Raw genomic sequence first — 18,310 nt, 5'->3', positions numbered from 1 at the left:
CACGAGTTGTTATTCCCCGTTTTCCATCAGTTTTGGCACTGGCGTTTTCTCAATACATCTTTCCATACACATCAGATAATTTTTTCCTTGCTTGAACAGCATTTTTACCATTTTGATAGTAAAAAAGTGAAATATGCAAAAAATGCTGCTTTTCACTTTTCATATTTAAAAGGACACCAACCAAAAACTGCTGTGTAGAATCTATCAAAATTTTTCACAAGCAAGCCTTGCTATATCAGCTGCCAAAATACGTAATGACTATGGGGCTGAAGTGTGCAGTTTCTGAGAAAAAATGCACCTAAGCCGTCCATTGGAAAAAAAAATGAAATTTCTTTCTGAACAACCCCATAGTTGAAAGCCTTGTAAGTCCACTTCATCAGCAGAGAGAATTCAGGTACTCTCAAAATATGTATATTTGTGGAAAAGTTCATTTTACTTTCACTTGGCAGTATATGAATAGCATATTAACAAGTATTTAAATTTCCTTCATATTTTATTGATATGTTGATATGACATTCTTTTAACATTTTGTTGATTTTATATCTGCCAGTGCATTAGAAGCTGTGAATTTCTTTCCAGTCAAATTATTCTTTCTTTAAAGTATATTTCCTGTATATATATATTAACTCTTGCAGGTAATTTGTTGTTAAATGCATTTAGCATGTAACAATTACTACTAGATGTATAGCAGGTCTTTGAGTAAAGAGATGTTTTGAAATACCAAGCTGTCATTAGTTAGCCATAAAATTGGTAGTAAAGTACAAGACCTTAAATATCTGGTTGTAACAAAAGTTTTCTGCAAAAAAGTTCTTAATAAAATTAGGAAGAAAAAAAAAGTATGAAAGCAGTACCTTTAGTGTAGGTAGTAATCACCACCCAAATCTTGTGATTTTCTGCCAATGTTTTGGTAGTTTTTCAAAGCCTTTGTCCCAGAAACTTGGTGACCGTGAGTCCAAATACAGATCAACCTCATTTTCGACGCCTGTGCAGAATGGAAGCTAGCACGAGGAAGACCTAGCTGCAGTTGTGAGAAAAGTTAGAAGTCTGAAGGAGCGATGTTGGGGCTATATAGTGGGTGTGGCAAAAGATCCCATTCAAGTCCACTTGGTGAATTAGACACATGTGATCTTGCATTATCTTAATGGAACATTACCTTTCTGCGCCATAAGTCAGTTCAGCATTTTTCCTTGATAACAGCATCAACATGGACTAGCATCTCGCTATACACCTTACTGTCAAGCGTTTAACCTTTTTCCAGATACACTTTGTGGATAAATACCGAGGCAATCCCACCAGATGCAAAGCATGATCTTTTTGTTAGTCAAATAACACTTTGCGATGCTACCGATGGGCTCACTGGGTGCAGACCAACCCCCTTTTTGGCCTGTGTTGTTGAAGTAAATCCACTTTTTATCACAAGAGATGATCTAGTCCAGAATTTTGTTGTGTTGATATTCTCTAGCAGATTAGTGCAGGCTGGAACACACTGTCCTTATCTGCTTGAGTCAACTCATGTGGCACCCAGCAATTGAACGTGTACATCAAGTTTATGTGATGCATATTGCGACTAATAGACATGGCACTAATATCTAACTCCTTAACAAGCTCTCAAATTGTTGCATACTGATTTTCTTCCACTAGTTCTCGCAGGCAGCTCTCACCAACAGCCGGTAGGCTGGCCAGGGCTTTGCTTTATGTATGTCATAGTCCTTGTTTTTCAGCTTTCGGTACCAAACCTTCACAGTATCACATGATAGTAATATGGCATTAGTACTTAACATGATAGTAGTATGATATGATAATATATGTTAGTAGTAACATAGTAGTATGATATTAGTACCTAAAGTTGTGCACATGATTTCATGACATTCTGTTGCTGACTTTTTGTAACAGAACTGGAAGTAAATGATAGTTTTAATCAGATTTTCTTCCACAAGTGTGATAGTTCAGACGCCTTGTACTTAATGAAAATGATAATATTTTAAAATTTCACAACATAGTGGTCTAAAGCAAGTCTCTTTCTTTTAAATACTGAAAATTATTTGTCAAAATATGATTAAACATGCCAGCGCGAATCGTTTGTGTAGATGATATTTGTGGTTGAAGGAAACTTTCGTTAAAACCCGATATTTTATCTCCCATTAACTGAGATGCCCCATATTGTATTACAACACACACAGAAATTGAATAAGCTGTGCTCTGAATTTAGGACAAAATGATTCTAAGTTAAGTAATCCATAACCAAATATTCCAAATATTCCATCTAAAATGGTTTGTGGTTATTATCGCAAAACAATATTTTCTCTTTTAAACACCTTTCTAATTATAACTAGAAACTTAGCTGAAAAATGTGTAATACACAGTTGTCCTTTATAAGAGAAATATTCTGATGCTTTTGTATGTGTTAAAATGTTTTTAAGGAAGTTCCATTGCAAAATCAAATTTGCTTAACACAGTGATAGCCAATTAGGAGATTGTCTGTGGTATATTTGGTTGAGAAGAAAAAGATGTTAAACTGAGGAGATCAGAAAAGCCGTGAAAACACATAATTTGCAGATTCATCTTTTTTCTGCACCTGTAATTTATTATAATAGGCTGCTGACTGCTTTAGCAAAACAAATCAAAACAGGTTTATTAATTAATTTGTAGTTGGTTACTAAAAGAAACATTCTCTCGTGTATATCAAGTACAAGATACCTTGTAAAACTTTCTTCTCCCCCCCCAAAAAGGAGATGTATGGTTTTTTTGGTGTACCATAATTACTATTTTAAATAATATGTTTGAATTAAATTGACTCTTTTGAGATCCAGATCTTGAAAATTTGGGTCTCATATTTTCACTAAAATTTCTGCAGTTAGTCAGTCACCATATTAAATTTCATGTGTAAAATCATATTAAGCCATATATTTCTACCAACTTCAGGCTTAAACAGTTATTGTTGTAAGAGAGTAACTTTCATGAATAATTTACACGTCTGTTTGCAGTTAAAATCCACAGCCTTTCCTGTTTCTCTTAACACGTTTGTCTAAATGGTTTTCAAAATCCCATCTAGCACCTTAAGAGTTTTTCTTCGTATATATCTAATTGATTGCACATATAATGTAATCAGTTGCTATTATGAAATCTCATATGGTGCATTTAAATTTTTACTGATTAATGCATATATGATGCATTTAAAAATTTTAATTGTTATATTTAAAGGTAATTACCGTGCAACTCAGTGTCTGGTTTGTCAAGGGGATTGAGGAAGGGCAGAAAGTGGCATTTAACTTTTCTTTTTCCTTTCAAATTTATACTGCTGGTCTTTTTTACAATATCTCCATACTGTATGGTGTCTTCATCATGCCAAAATTCTGGGCTTGTGTGTGTGACAGTACATTTACTATAAATGTGAAATTGCATGCAGACATATTTATACTTAATGCACATTTAAAAAACTCTTAAGCTTGGAAACAAACATATTCTTTTCAAGATATTTTTTTTTAATTTCCTTTGAACCAAACAAATCAGTTAAGCAAAGCAGTGTAAGGTTCAAATACCAGAAAATTTTAAAATTTATAGAATATTAACTTATAGAGTATTAATATTTAACTTATAGAAAACTGTTTCTTTAAAATCTTTTTCAGACGAAATCTATCATTTATAAGCCTTTCATCTCTAAAAATTAGCGGAATTTAAGTTAATGAGATAGTTTCAGAATTTGTTTTGAAAGTTTAGGACATAAAAAATTACAATCTGAAGAGTATTTTGTCATCAGAAACTAAGTTACTATCTTTCCAGATGCAGATATCTATAGCAGTAAAATGAATGAAAGTTATTCTAAATATTGTGAACTTAAATTTGTTTTCACATTATAATTGTTTCTTTTGCAGTTATTTTGAAAACATTTCAGATACTTGAAGAAAGGTTGTGTAATTAATGTATGTGAATATTGCTTTCATTAAGTGTAAAAATTTAATTTTGCATTGTTAGGATATCTTTCCATATTTTTTTCCGTACATTTTACTTCAGAAATATTTTACTAGGAAAGAAATCTCTCTCTCAGCTGTATGAAAGCTAGTGAGTGAGTAAATAAAGTAATCTATACTTCCTCTATTATTTGAAATGCAGCAGTGTTTATAATGGATAATGAAATACATTTTAATCACAGAGGACATTCATGGTTATACAGTTGAATACTGCTTTTTAAATGTCCAAAATAATTTTCAGTGTTACTGAATTATTTAGAAAAGACAAGTACAGTAATTTCCATGTCAGAAGGTAACTGCATACCATATATTTTTTAATGTCCATTAAAAATTTGCATTTTCTCTGATTCTTTCTTCTCTATGTATTTAACACACATATTTTTGCAATTAATACATTCTATTGCAACTTTTTTTTATAAATTTTCTTTTGAAGGTTAAAACCCCCTAATTTAGTCTGTAAACCTCTGAAATAAGCATAATATTAAAAAAAATAATTACATTGTCAATTAATTTTTAAATTATTGTCAGCATTGTCAATTAAACAATTTAAGTAATTAAAAAATTACAAGATCTTCATTTTTAACAACTTGCTCACTAAACTGAAATTACTTCTCAAGTGCATAACATAAGCTGATTGTTGAACCAGGTTTGGTTCATCAGCATATCTGATTGGGAACTTACAAGACAGTCAAAGGTCACTGAAAATAAATGCTGTTTTTTTTTGCACATTTATGAATTTATTCTGATTTCTTTATTTAGTTTACAAAGCATTTAAGGGCTATTAGAAGGATGCTTTCTATGTTTCAGTGTTTAACATTAATTGTAAGCACATATTTTTGTACAAATATTGCCAGGAATGATATAAATAGACAAAAGTGGATTGTATTGTTTTTCTTTCCATTAGTAAAGTTACATGCTATGAAAAACAATATTTAAATTATTTTTTATTATTGACATATGTGTGAATGAAAATACAGTAAAGTTACATGCTAATTAAAGCAATATTTAAATTATTTTTTATTTTTGACATATGTGTGAATAAAAATACAATAAGTCTGCATTAACACAAATCTCAAGGAACCGAAATATCAAGTTTGTGTTAAAAGAATTCATATTAAACAGGGACTCAAAATTTAGTTTTGGTATAGTTTTTCCTACATATTAATCATCTATATATATAGTTACATTCGTACTAGAGCATATTATGTACATCTTAATAGAAAATGCTACAGTGTTACATTAATTACTGTACTGCAACTTGAAAAAAATGTACTTCTGAGGATTTTTGGTGAAAAATTCCTGTATATTGCTTTGTGGTAGATGGGAATGAAAATGCTTGGTAATTTCATGAACAACCGTAGTCTTGACTTGTGTAAAACTGTCAGTCAGTTAAAAGTATTGCAGCAAAATGTCCTAAAGGGTCCAAGGCATCTAACACTTCCTGGTGGGTGAATGGAATGATATTGCCCTCCTCACTTTCTTCTGGTGACATTTCTTGCACCTTCATCACAACTGCTTGTATGTCAGGTTCCACTGAAGCATACTTAATGACATTGTCATCTGCATTAACAGACTTCTCAAAACTAACATTAGGTTTTGCAACGTTTATAGAATATTACATTCATCATGTGAAGTGATATCATTGTCATCATCTAACTCATCAACAGGGATTAATGTCTTTATGTTTCCATGCTCTTCTAAAACAGCTCTGTATGTGTTGTGATGACATGGATTTCAAGGATGTGGGGATAGCTTTTATTGGATCAAGCACACTTCAAGTTGGTATTTCCATCACCATTTCAACAGTGCAAATTTTACCTGATTAATTTAGAATTATTCAAGGTTCACCATCAGGCTTACAAGTTAACGTTTTAAAGAACAAAAATGTTTATCTGAACACAGAATTGCGTTTAGTGATTATTTTTTAGTGTTCATTGTTGAGACTATGATCCCAACTGTTGAACTGTGTTACATGTTGTATGTGTTAAAGAATACTGTGTATTTGGTGAGGTTTCACATGGAGCGAAACATTTCTGAGTGCAGCTCTAGTGGAGAAACAACATGGAAAATGAAATCTGAAAAACTTTGAAAATTCATGTTAATAAAGTCTAATAAATAACACAACAGACTAAAAAACAGTTCATAATTTGTGCTAACTGAAATTCTTGTTAACTGATAAAACTATATAAGATCATTTGCATCATTACCGAGACTCAAATTTTACCTCAAGCGAGTTCGTGTTAAGTTCCATTTACTGTATATAGTTGAATGTACTAAAATAATTTGGTAAATTCTAACTAATACTAAATAATATAATGTTTTAAATGCTTTTATAAATTTCTGCCAGTTGTTGGTGTCAACCAGTTTCTGCCACAAGGAGAGCTCTCCTTGTGGTATTTTTGCTGTCAAAAAGTCAACCTTGAGTGTAAATCATAGATAGGTTGAATATTAATTCTGTTTACACAGTTAATCGATTAGTGGTTCCTTAGGTCACAGGGATCTGCTGAAATCAAATATGCTGTTAATTTAAATTGACTTAAAAAATTAGTATATAGAAAATTTAATGTAAACAATATAGTAAATTATTTTGAATGTTACATTTTTTTATATGTTAATACTTATGTTACAGAAAGATAATTCTGTGAAATGGTCATCTCGCTGGGATTACATTTTGGAGTCAATGCCCCATACAAACATTCAGTGGTTCAGGTAATTTTTTAAAAAGTTTTCTTGGTGTGAGAAGTAGCCTTAATGGAGTATCCTATTTTTATTATATTTTGTTACATTGAAAGTTTTATCAGTTTATAATTGTTTAATTATTCAAGTTATCTAAAAGCAATAACCATACTTCTCAAAATGGTAATCTATTATTTTATTCACGTTAGAAACAACTGTAATGGAATATCTCCAAAATATTTTGAATATTAGATTACATTCCGTTCGTTATCTTGCATTTGACACCCACGAGACTTGAAAAGGTTAACAACTGCACAGAATATAACATCCTTATGTTCCTTGCAAATTCTCAAAATGTTGCATGCAGAAATGGACTTTCACAAAATATTTTATCTTTCCAATTTGATGAATCTTTTGCGAAATCTAATGCAAACAGAAAATATTCTAGGCTCACTTTACCTTCTGCTTTGATGTGACATTTTTATTCCAGCCTTTATTTTTCACTGCAAAATTTAGGATGCCTAAACATTTTCAAAGCATTCTGGAAGTCATAAAATGCATATTTTTGTTTAGGTATATGTAATTAAAAATAGGAAAGATATTACGAAATAATCCATGTAAACATGTGAGGTAAAATTAAAAGGCAGTAGAAGTAGGTATAGATGTATCATTTCATTGAAACTTATCAATCATTTTCATTATAAATATGAAAATAGATATCTGTAATACTATAAAACTTTTACTTTATAACCAAGTCATATGATCTTTTCATTTAACTTCGGGTAGATAACCTGCTTGAGGATAAAATGCCCTGGAAGTAGTAGTCAGTAGTGAAAATCTGTTTTATGTATTTAATAATATATTTAATATGATCCAAATAATAATTTTTACAAACATTTACAGTTTTATTGTAATGAAGAAAGGTGTTCGTAATGCCAGATTTTATGCCTTTTGTTACAAATTCATTTGGTTAGTATATTTTATTGTATATGTGTCAGTCTCCTTCAGTTGATCATTTTTTCAGCATTTTGAATGCCCTTGTGATTGTTCTTTTCCTTACTGGAATGGTAGCTATGATTTTACTGCGAACTCTGCATAAAGACATTGCTCGATACAATCAGAGTGAATCAGTGGTATGTTTTGTTTTGTTCTTATTTTTTTTTCTTTTAATATAGAACCTTTTTCTATGCTTTCTTTTCTGATATAAAATGTTTAAAATTATCCCAATGCTAAGCTAAAATATTATATTAGCTAGCCTTTTTTATGTAAGTATCTTTGTTTCTGCAAAACTTAAATATAGGTTGATAATTTAGAGTTAAATTAGAATTTATATTTTTTACATTGGTTTGATAAAATCTGTTAGTTTTGGTACCCTCCTAGTAAAATATGTTAATATTGCCTTGTATTAGATATTAATACAAAATTTTAACATTTTAAAATTTTAAGCATAATATAATAAAATTAATTTGATTTTATAAAATCAGAATTATATTGTTAATTGTATTATTTTAAAGGATGATGCTCAAGAAGAATTTGGTTGGAAGCTTGTGCATGGAGATGTATTTCGTCCTCCTCGAAAAGGAATGTTACTGGCAGTTTTACTGGGTAGTGGAGTTCAAGTGTTCTTCATGGCTCTGATAACACTATGTGAGTTTTTGCATTTACTTTATTATAATTTTGAATCTAATTAATATGTATTTCAATAACGTTTTTCTGTTTCGTCCCTCAGTTTTTGCGTGTCTTGGATTTCTTTCTCCAGCTAATAGAGGAGCACTAATGACATGTGCTATGGTAAGTAGTATCTCTGTAAAGCATTTAAAAAATTTAGGGATATGTTATTGTTTAAAGAAGACTAGATAATCAGTTTACATATATATATATATACATTGGTTATCAAAATTAAAGGATGATGACAAAAAATATGCTAAGTTAATGTTGCAACCAGTGCCTAATGCTGAATTTTTTATGTTAATTAAATGCAAGTAAACTCAAAACTGCACTTATTTTAGCTCCAGAAATATGCAAATTCGGTGATTGACAGTGTGGTGTACAATGGACACATAGTGGAATTCTGGTCTGTAGTGTTGTTTAAAGTGAATATGCTTTCTGAGAATAATCAGTATTTACTAGTTATGGCTCAGAGGCATCATTTAAGTGGAAGTCAAAAGTTTCAAATAATTGGTAGAATTGAGGGAGGTCAATACAAATGGAAGCTGTCCAAGATTGGGATATTCCGTCAAAGTGTCAAATCAGGAGTTTGGAGCCACCTTTTTAAGCAGTGGATCAGTTGACAAGCAGCCTGGTCAAGAGCAAACAAGAGTACCAACTGCATCTGAAGACCGTTTTCTGTTGTCTTTGGCTGGAAGAAACCGCGAAGCGACTTCATGAGATTTGTTTAAGACCTTAAAAGGCTGCCACAGGAAGTCGAATTAACTGTTCTGCTGCACGAAGGCTTCATGAGGTTAGATTATATGTGAGAAAAACAATGATTTCTGTCCCTTTCACTCCAGCGCTCAGAGGGGCTGATTTAAACTAGGTCCGTCCTCATTTTCAGTGGAACAAAGATGACTGGGCCCAAGTGTTGTTTACTGACCAGTCCAGATATAGTCTGAACAGTGATTCTACACGTTTTTTGATCAGAGAAGAGGAAGGAGCACACAACTTGCTTTTCCTTGTCCATGAAGTATCCTGTTTCCGTGAGTGTGGCTTAATGATTTGGGGAGGAATCATGACAAATGGTCTCACTGAGCTGCATTTCTTTCAGGGAGATTCCGTAACTGCTAAGAGATATATGGATGAGGAATTGCAGCTCCAAGTTAGACTGTTGAGGGGTGCTGTTGGCTCAGAGGTTTTGTTAATGGATGACAATGCTTGGCTTCGTCGAGCATATGTAGTGTTATATATGTAACTGTATCTATTATTATCTTTAATCATAACTGTAATATAGAATAGTAGATGAGCAATGTAGAATAAACTATGTTTGTGAACATCTGGTAATCATCACTGAGCATATACCCAACATATATAAAATACAACACATGTAGTGTCAGAATACTTGCAAACAGAAAGTTCCTCTCAAATGAATTCTCCATATTACTTGCGTGACTTGAACAGGCTTGAACATGTATGGGAGACCTGAGGGTGCTAAATTTCATCTCGCCTAGAGATGAAGAGTGGTTTTAGAAGAGTAGTGAAGAATTTCAAAAGACTTGATCAAGACTTCTGCAAAGTCTATGAAATCAAGAAGTGAGGTATGCACATCTGTCCTAGCGACCATACACCATATTAAAGGAAAATACAATTTTGCAAGAGGTGACTTAATTTTTGCATCATTAGTCAAAAGGTTGAAAACCACTGACTTACGCTAATCAGAAAATGTATCCCTTGTCAAGCAATTTTTTTTTTATTTTGGGAGAGCTTTAGGGTTACATTTTGTAGTATTATTTTAAGAATTGCCAATTTAAATTATTTAAGTTTTCTCACACATATTTTTAACAATGGAAGTAATAACTTCATTTCTATTTACTGAAGGTATTTTATACCTCTCAACAAACTCTAGAAGCATCTACTTTCTTAAAAAAGGTAAGAAGTGGGTTCCACTGGTCGAGGCTTCTAGATAAACATTACTCTAAAGATAACCAGCATGTACGTACATATTGCAAATGTTCTCTTATTTTAGTATTATACAGCTATTGGAATTTTTAAATTTTTTTTTTCCTTTTAGCAAACTTTCCAAGATAATAAATATCAACAATGTGTTCATCAACACTTATTGGCAAAGCAATAAGTGTTGTTTATTTAGCAATAAAGAAGCTGACCCTTCTTTATGGCTAAATTTAAGAAGTGACAGGTGCATTTCATAATTTGCAATGAATTATCTTTTTTTTTAAATGCCTGCAACATCAGTCTTCAAGTCTTCAATTCCTGGTGCGGCAACAACTGCTAAGCAATTATACTGGAGAATTGAATTTTCTTTTAAAATTTTAATAGTTAGCTATATTAAAGCCTGTCAAATCTCTGTCAAAGTGGGGGACAGAAAGTGAACTATGCTTAATTTCTGAAGACTTAGATTAAAAAAAAGAAACAATAATTAGATACAGTTTTGCATCAGTATTATTGCTTCCATCCGTAGAGAGGCAGAATTGAACTGTTTTAATGCAATCAGTAACTGAAGATTTATATTTCATACAAATTTTTTTAACCCGTTTCTACAACGGCAACCGTTTTTGTCCTTGCACTTGAGTATTTTTTAGAGATTTCCCTTCTGGGAAATGTTTTTCTAAAAAAGCTGCAACATTATCCAATACATTCAGTGGCAGATGCTCCAGGAAAATGCCGAGAACAGGCATTGTGCATTAATGACTTTTTGGTCCTTTTTTCTGCAGAAAAATTTAATTTTTTTTTCAATACAACTCACGCTGTCCTTGTGTACACATGTATTTGTATGTTGAAGAACATTGGCTCTTCCACCATGCAAAATCGAAAGATTGCAATGACAAACAATACACACTGCAATATTACATTTTCTGCGGGAAATAATGGAAGGAAAGTCACCTGTGTATGATTTTTGAAAGCTACATGAATATTTTGCATTTTTTGCAGACATAACTAAGGCAAATGATCACAGTAACTCTTTCTGGAAAGCGTGTGAAACTTATGCTGCTCACTGGCGAGACGAACGAAACAACAACCTCAGTCTTGCTTTGTGCTCATTGGCTAATATATGCCAGATGACATGCAGCGGTGCTTCATTCTTATTGGAGAACTGGGACATGACATTTTCGGACTCTTATACACAAAGCAGAAACGTGCCATATCTCAGTGATGAAACAGATTGACCTTTTTTTTTATAGGCATCTAGAGAAAAACAAGCACTTTCAGCCACCAAAAATCCTTTTTTTGGTGCAAATAATAAAGTATTAATCCAAACTACATAAAGTTTGTGAGAAAATTTAAGAATAAGAGAAAGTCTGGAGAAATGTGTTGAAAAGTGGGTTGGCAGGAGTACGATTGGAAATCGGGAGTCTCCCGCCTAAATCTGAAGAGTTGGCAACTCTGTGCTAGCAAATGAGATCATCTTGCCAGAACATTTTCTGCCTAAAGGGTCTCAAAAGAGTCATAGTTATACAGCAGATGTTTACCTCAAAAATGCAGCTGAGCTGACATTATTCATAAAAAAATCCAGTGTTCTGAATAGCATCTCCAGACTACATGTTAGACAGTAATTGAATTTAATAAATATAGATGACAAAGCAACTGTTATTTAATTTTTTTTTTTTTTTTTTTTTTTGCATAATTCAGAAGAATATTGCTTATCTGGGTTTCTCTTATTTCCCATTTTCTTGTGCAAAAAAGTGAAAGTTTGATTAAGAGTTGTTGACTAATTAATTGGAATCGGAATAAGAATTTTACAAGCAGACAAAATGATTTCTTTAGTGGCTTATATTCTTACAGATGTCCTTATTCAAGTTGTTTCAATTTCACTTGTGCTAGATATGAACGACATGTAGGGGCAAATAACTCTCTTTCCTTTCAAAATAGTAACTTCTTGCTTTTAACAATTTCACTAAGAATGAGTGCTAATTTCGCTAAGAATAAATATAAAAGGAGGTGCTGCTTCTGGTTGTTTCACCCCTGTGACTATATTGTGCAATAGGGGAGTGATAATTGACTATTTTAGTGTCAGTCAAAGAGATACCTGTATATAATCTGCACTTTTAAAATGTAATTTTGTATACTTAATAATAAAGTACAATTTTATATCAGTTAATGATTCAGTTAATGATTCTAATGTGACCTATTATTTTAAATTAGTAAATTGCTTTGAAATAATTATAGACTGTTGGATAACATTTTGTTTTATCTGCCTTCTGATTAAAAAGTATCAGAACTCAGAGTAAGGGTTTAAAATGAAAACTATTTACTAACATATTGACCTAATGTTTGCACAAACTTTAGTTACTATTTCAATGATTTTTGTGCATGCGTCTTATAACTTTGTGTATTTTAAGTACTAAGTTGATCTGAAAGGAATGCAACACACATATTGTTGCATGTATACGGTTTCGTAATAGATGGAATACACAAGTCTGATAATAAGTTAATAAAAATTCATTTCTCTCAAAAGAAATATTTGGGAACTTTGGAATTTTCCACAGAAATATTTGTATAAGTGTTCACAGTATCACACAGAATAATCGGTAGTTACACTTCAATCTATTAAGAAGGTTAAACGCAATGCAATGCAAAGCTCATCTAAATAGAAAGCTAACTCGATTTATCTCATTTCAAGCCAACTACAACTCACAACAGTAACTAAGCAAGATGAGAGCAGATGCTCTCTGTTTGGACTTAAATACTTTTCGACCAGCCGCCGAGATATTTCTAGTGCTTTCTGCTTCTTGAAATTACGGAAAAGGAATGCGAGAGTGGAACTACGGTTACAGCTAACATAGTGGTCCATTACATTTATTATATTTCAGTACATATTACAATGATACAGGCACTGAACACGAATTGTTGTCAGCCTGGCAATATCTCGCCAAATTACCGAGATTTCCATTTACTCAATGTTAAATGCACTTGTCCTTGTATTCTTACTTTTCCGGCATAGCTTCTCTTTAAATTTTTCATGTTAGAAAATAAAATTACTTAGAATTACTTATAATTCTACTAAAATACCTAAGTACAAAATTTATAACAGTACGTTCTTGATTATGCACTTTTAAATATGTAATAATAAAATCGAGAAGTTAGTTTGTGTAGGATTATTAATATTCTACTTGTATTTTATTGATATGGTTATTATTAATTACTTATTCACAGCATGAAAGTGTTTCTTTTATAAAAAATTTTGTTCATATAGAAAATTTGGTATGATGAAGTTTGTAGAATTTATTGAATCCTGAAGTCTGGCATGGGAAAGCATATAAAACACTTGGAAGTTTAAAAGAACAGGATTAGCATAAAATAAATGAACTCTTCCGTTTTGCTGTTTTTGTAAAAAATGTATTTGTTATGAAGTATTATTAAGTTTGCATCATTGTTTCTTATACAGGTATTGTATGTATGCCTTGGTACACCTGCTGGTTATGTTTCAGCACGAATGTATAAAGGTATGAGTTTTGATTTGTATCTGAGTTTTAAATGTTTTCTGTCTAATATGAGTGTACTGTAATAGCACTCTTTGTAAGCTAGAACCGCTGTGCCATTACATTGACTGCCCTAGTTCTAAAAGGTACATTGGCAGTGATAATCTCATATGTAACTTTTTTTGAGGAGGAAAATTCAGTTTCTATTTTTTTTTAAGAAATATATTGCAATTATGACCTGTGACAATATGTGTGGTTCCCATAGATTAAAAATTACAGTGAAAAGGAAACTGATAATCCCTTGTTGCCTAAAGAATGTCACTATAATCACTTTACCTTATAAAATCATGCCTCAGTAATTGATAAACAATGTTTCATTTAAGTTTTCTGGAAATGCTTTGTTTCTTCATCTGAAGACAAGCTGAAATGAAGAAAATTGGCCCTAGTTTATTACAAACAATGCTGTTATACATTTCTTGCATAATTTAGCCTGAATCTGAAAGTATTGAAATGACTTTCCACCCAATTTACTTTGTTTTGTCTATTTTACACTCATGGTTTAAATTGGATTAATTTGTCCTGGCAAAGGCACACCAGCGGCCAAGCGGTAAAGACGCTGAACACTGGTAGTTCGGTCCGAGGTTCGAATCCCCTGCATGGGGGTTTCATGGTTTTTCCCATGTGTAATGTGTATACGAGCCATTTTCCCTTAGAAGGTCCTCCAGGAAGGCATCTCTCCCTTTAGGCAGATAGCCCTCATGTGCTTTGCCATAATTAAATAATCCAATCCAATCCAATCTTGTCCTGGCAAAGTACACAGAGGCAGATTGCTTATGGAGAGATGCCTTCATTAAGAATTTTAAAAGGGAAGCTGTCTGCATTACTATACATGAGAAATTCCATGAAAACCTTTACCAGCTCATTCAACTGAATGCTGAGAATGAAATCTAAGGCAATATACACTGATGAAATAAATTAAGAGAATTTTCATATTTTATCGAATTGCATGAAAAGAACTGAAGGAGAAACTGCTGCTTCTAGATAAAAATGCAAATCTTGTACAGCAAATATGTAAGTGTACACGTGTATGTAGGCGGAACCATCAGAAAAACAGGCTTTATAAGTGCATGGAAGGTAAGATGAATTGCGTTTGCTAGCACACCTCGGCGAATTTCTTGGAGTTATCTTGCAGCAATTTATTTAAAATTCACATCAGAACAGTAAAACTGAGTAATTACCAATGTTTAGATGATGGAATGAGGTGGCGAACTGTGGGGTCAAGCCAATCGCAAATCCAGATGTGCAGAGAGTTTAATTTAACGTACACCGTCGATTCAAAAGTTCCAACAGCTCCAAGTTCCGTTCTGTTCACTGACACATCCCGTTTTAGCCTAAACACTGATTCTGGCAGTACTATCATATGGAGAGAGCCAGGGACCTGCTACCTACCCTCCATTGTCCGCAAAATCAACAAATATGGCAGTCGCGGTGTAATGGTCTGGGCAGGCATCATGCTAGATGGCCGCACACCTCTCCCCGATAGAGGCTCTGTGACTGGTGTAATGTATAAGGTTGGGGTGTTGGAGCCCTATGTTCACCTTTTAAGGGGTGCAGTGGGCCACGAGTTCATCTTATAGGATGATAACCTGAGGCCACATAGACCTCTTTTCTCCATCCAGGAACTGAAAACAGAATTGCTGTATGAGTGGGACTAGTTGCCACAGGCACTGATAAACTGCCTTATTTCCAGTTTGACATCACGTTGCGAGGCCAGTATGGCTATAAGAGGGGACCATACTCCCTATTAACCCATTTCTTTTGTGTCTTCTGCAACCGCTGTTTCAGACCTTCAGACTCCCATGAGTGTTACACAGGAACATGTGTGTCTTTTATAACTGTTGAATATTTGTCTTATATCAACCTATGTTCACACCAAATTTCATTAAACTCTGTCCAGTTCTGGAGATCATAGAATCAACTATGAAAATTCTCTTAATTTATTTCACCAGTGTATGTGCATTGTATCTGAAATGATTAGGTTAAAAAGAAGATATATCCAAAGTTGAATGTTTGTTATATTGCGATTTACATAGATAGAAAAAATTATAGTACTTCTTTGTTATAGTGGTCCCTAACCATGTTTGGAGATTTTAGATTTGCGCCAAGATCTCAGCTATAATTTTGCCAAGTTCATGAAGCATGAATATAAAAACAAACGACACAATATATAATAATAACACTAATATGTGTTGTTTCCTAAGAATATTTTTAAGAATCCTTATTGGTACTTTTTATTGCATGTAATTGTTCTAGTCAACTGGAGCACTTTTGCACATATTAAGCTGTTTGTTACACCATGCCGAGAATACATAAATCTAACAGCAGTGTTAAACAATATTCTGGAACTACTGAACCAATTTCTAACACAGAGGCATTTCTTTTTTTCAATTTTTAATATTTTGCTTCCAGATAGTTTCATCATTAACATATTGTTTCATGTTGTGGCCATTTTTGCATACTCGTTTGTCAGGCAAAAGTTAATGTCATAGTCACATTAAAGCAGTGAATATATTTTTTTAATAAAGAATGTAATTTCAAAAACCTCATCAAAAAATCAGTAATATAAGAACACGCGGCAAAAATGCAAGATTTTGGTAATATACGATTGTGAGGCAAGGCATAAGAACACACAGCCAGTCCTAATGTATGATCATGTGGTGAGGTATAAGAACACCTAACCAGATTTTGGTGAGATATCTTGGTTGATTGGTGGTTCAATCTCGAGGGCTGCTAAAACAAAGACATACCAAAATTATTTTAAAAGTTTTAATGCTGCTTTAGGTGAGTGCCATATATAGCTATCTCATTCTACACATTAAATCACATTACTGGTATGACCAGTCGTATCACTTCCTTAATTTAGGACTGCAAATCTACAACACTGTCCATGGGCATTTCATTCCCTACTCACAAAAAGTGTTTCTGCATATACACCCCTTGTCCCTCACAAAAAGAAACCCAAAGGTTTGGCTTAGACCGCTATTCCCCCATCCAGCTGTTGGGCAGTATTATCATACTGCCTGACTGGTAAACCCTGGAATGATTGCATGATCCTCATTTAGAGTGGAGGAGGCCCTTCCTGTTTACATATCCTAAATGGGGATTGACTTTACTTGTTTTATGCATATCTTATTAAGATGCAAGAAACGACTAAACTCATTAAAGCACAAGAGAAAACTAAACTTGTTTTGTGTAGCTTTTTAAAGCATGGAAGATGACAAAACTCGTTTTCTCTGAATTATCAATGGATTTTTGATGTTGGTGTGTTTTTTGGTAACAAAGCGATTTTTTTACAAAAATTAGACTTTTTTCTGGTAAATTTCTAAAAATGAACGAATATAGAATAGAATGTGATGATGAAGAATTGTATGCAGATAGCTTGCCAAATTATTCATGTGAGATTGAACTTATGAATGATTCTAGTGTCTGATTCTGGGGAAAAAAGAAATAGTCATCAGTAGACAATCCTCCAACCTTAGAAGACTTTTTTAGGCTGTTTAGGAATAAATACAGGAAATGTTCTGGATAGTGCAGCATATATAGTGTATAGGCTACACTGAATTATTAAATTTATCACCAAAAGCACCATGGAAATGGTGAACATGAGTATGTATTGTTGGCTGGTAATAGTCCCAGTTGCAAGCAGATATAAGGACATGCAGTTGCCAGTCCATACCATGATACTTATCCTGGATATTGATCCCTTTCCTGGGTATTTTCTAGATGATAAGCAGTACCACCCTCATGTCAGATCAGTTGGCATCTATAAACCACTGACAGAATGAAGAATGAGAACATCTCATCTGAGAACATTAGGAAGCCCAGTCCTGTTTAATCCACTTGCAATGCTTATGACACTATTGCGGATGGGTGGTACGGTGCTGTCAGAACAAGGGGACACTGATCTACCGACATATAGCCCTTTTCCCAAATGTATGTTTTTGAGGAGATCCACTGTCCTGTAGCAGCAAGAAACTCATTTGCCTCCAGCTAAACTGTGATGCATTAATTTCTTTTTGCCGATAGGCCAATATGTCTTCTCCTGCAGGCATTCGTTAACGCTATAAACATGGGTAACTCTTTATACCATCCGCCATTAGGAAAAACAAAGCAACAATATGTGATTCTGTAGAGATTCTCTCCGTGGACATGAGGAGACATTCATTAGAGCCCATTGTGTGAACTAGAAAAAAGAAAAATATATTGTGAGAATGGTCATGTGTACTCCATCAAGAAAATATGCTATATAACACAATATATGTGTAAATTTTGCAGTGTGATTATGTATGTATTAGGGGGAAAATAAGTGCAAGTTTTACTTTCCTAAAACTGTTTACTTTCACAAAGTAAAGAATGAAAGAAAAAAAGAATGCACAAAATTTAATGTTTTGAATAAAAGTATAATAAAAAAGATCCCTAAAATGGAGTTTCGATCAATTTATTTTTAGACCAGTAATGTGTAATATCAGGTTTCATTGTTATACCTTGTGAAATCAGTATGCTTATAAAAACATA

At 33.0% G+C, this 18,310-nt stretch overlaps 1 protein-coding gene across 1 annotated transcript in view; it reads left to right on the top strand.

Annotated features, from left to right (window-relative positions):
* The window catches only part of TM9SF2 (transmembrane 9 superfamily protein member 2), a 111,746-nt gene that overhangs the window by 52,944 nt on the left and 40,492 nt on the right, over positions 1-18,310 (top strand). The window contains exons 8-12 of the mRNA XM_085807092.1: positions 6,598-6,677; positions 7,669-7,777; positions 8,159-8,291; positions 8,374-8,435; positions 13,702-13,759. Coding sequence (XP_085663218.1) covers positions 6,598-6,677; positions 7,669-7,777; positions 8,159-8,291; positions 8,374-8,435; positions 13,702-13,759 — 442 coding nt within the window. The remainder of the gene's footprint in view (positions 1-6,597; positions 6,678-7,668; positions 7,778-8,158; positions 8,292-8,373; positions 8,436-13,701; positions 13,760-18,310) is intronic.

This window comes from Stegodyphus dumicola, chromosome X1 (genome assembly GCF_044657685.1).
Source record: "Stegodyphus dumicola isolate Sdum_Otavi_A_Nest chromosome X1, ASM4465768v1".
NCBI classification, from domain to species: Eukaryota; Metazoa; Arthropoda; class Arachnida; order Araneae; family Eresidae; genus Stegodyphus; species Stegodyphus dumicola.
Note: the sequence above shows the minus strand (reverse complement) of the source record. Positions and strands in the feature narration are given on the sequence as shown.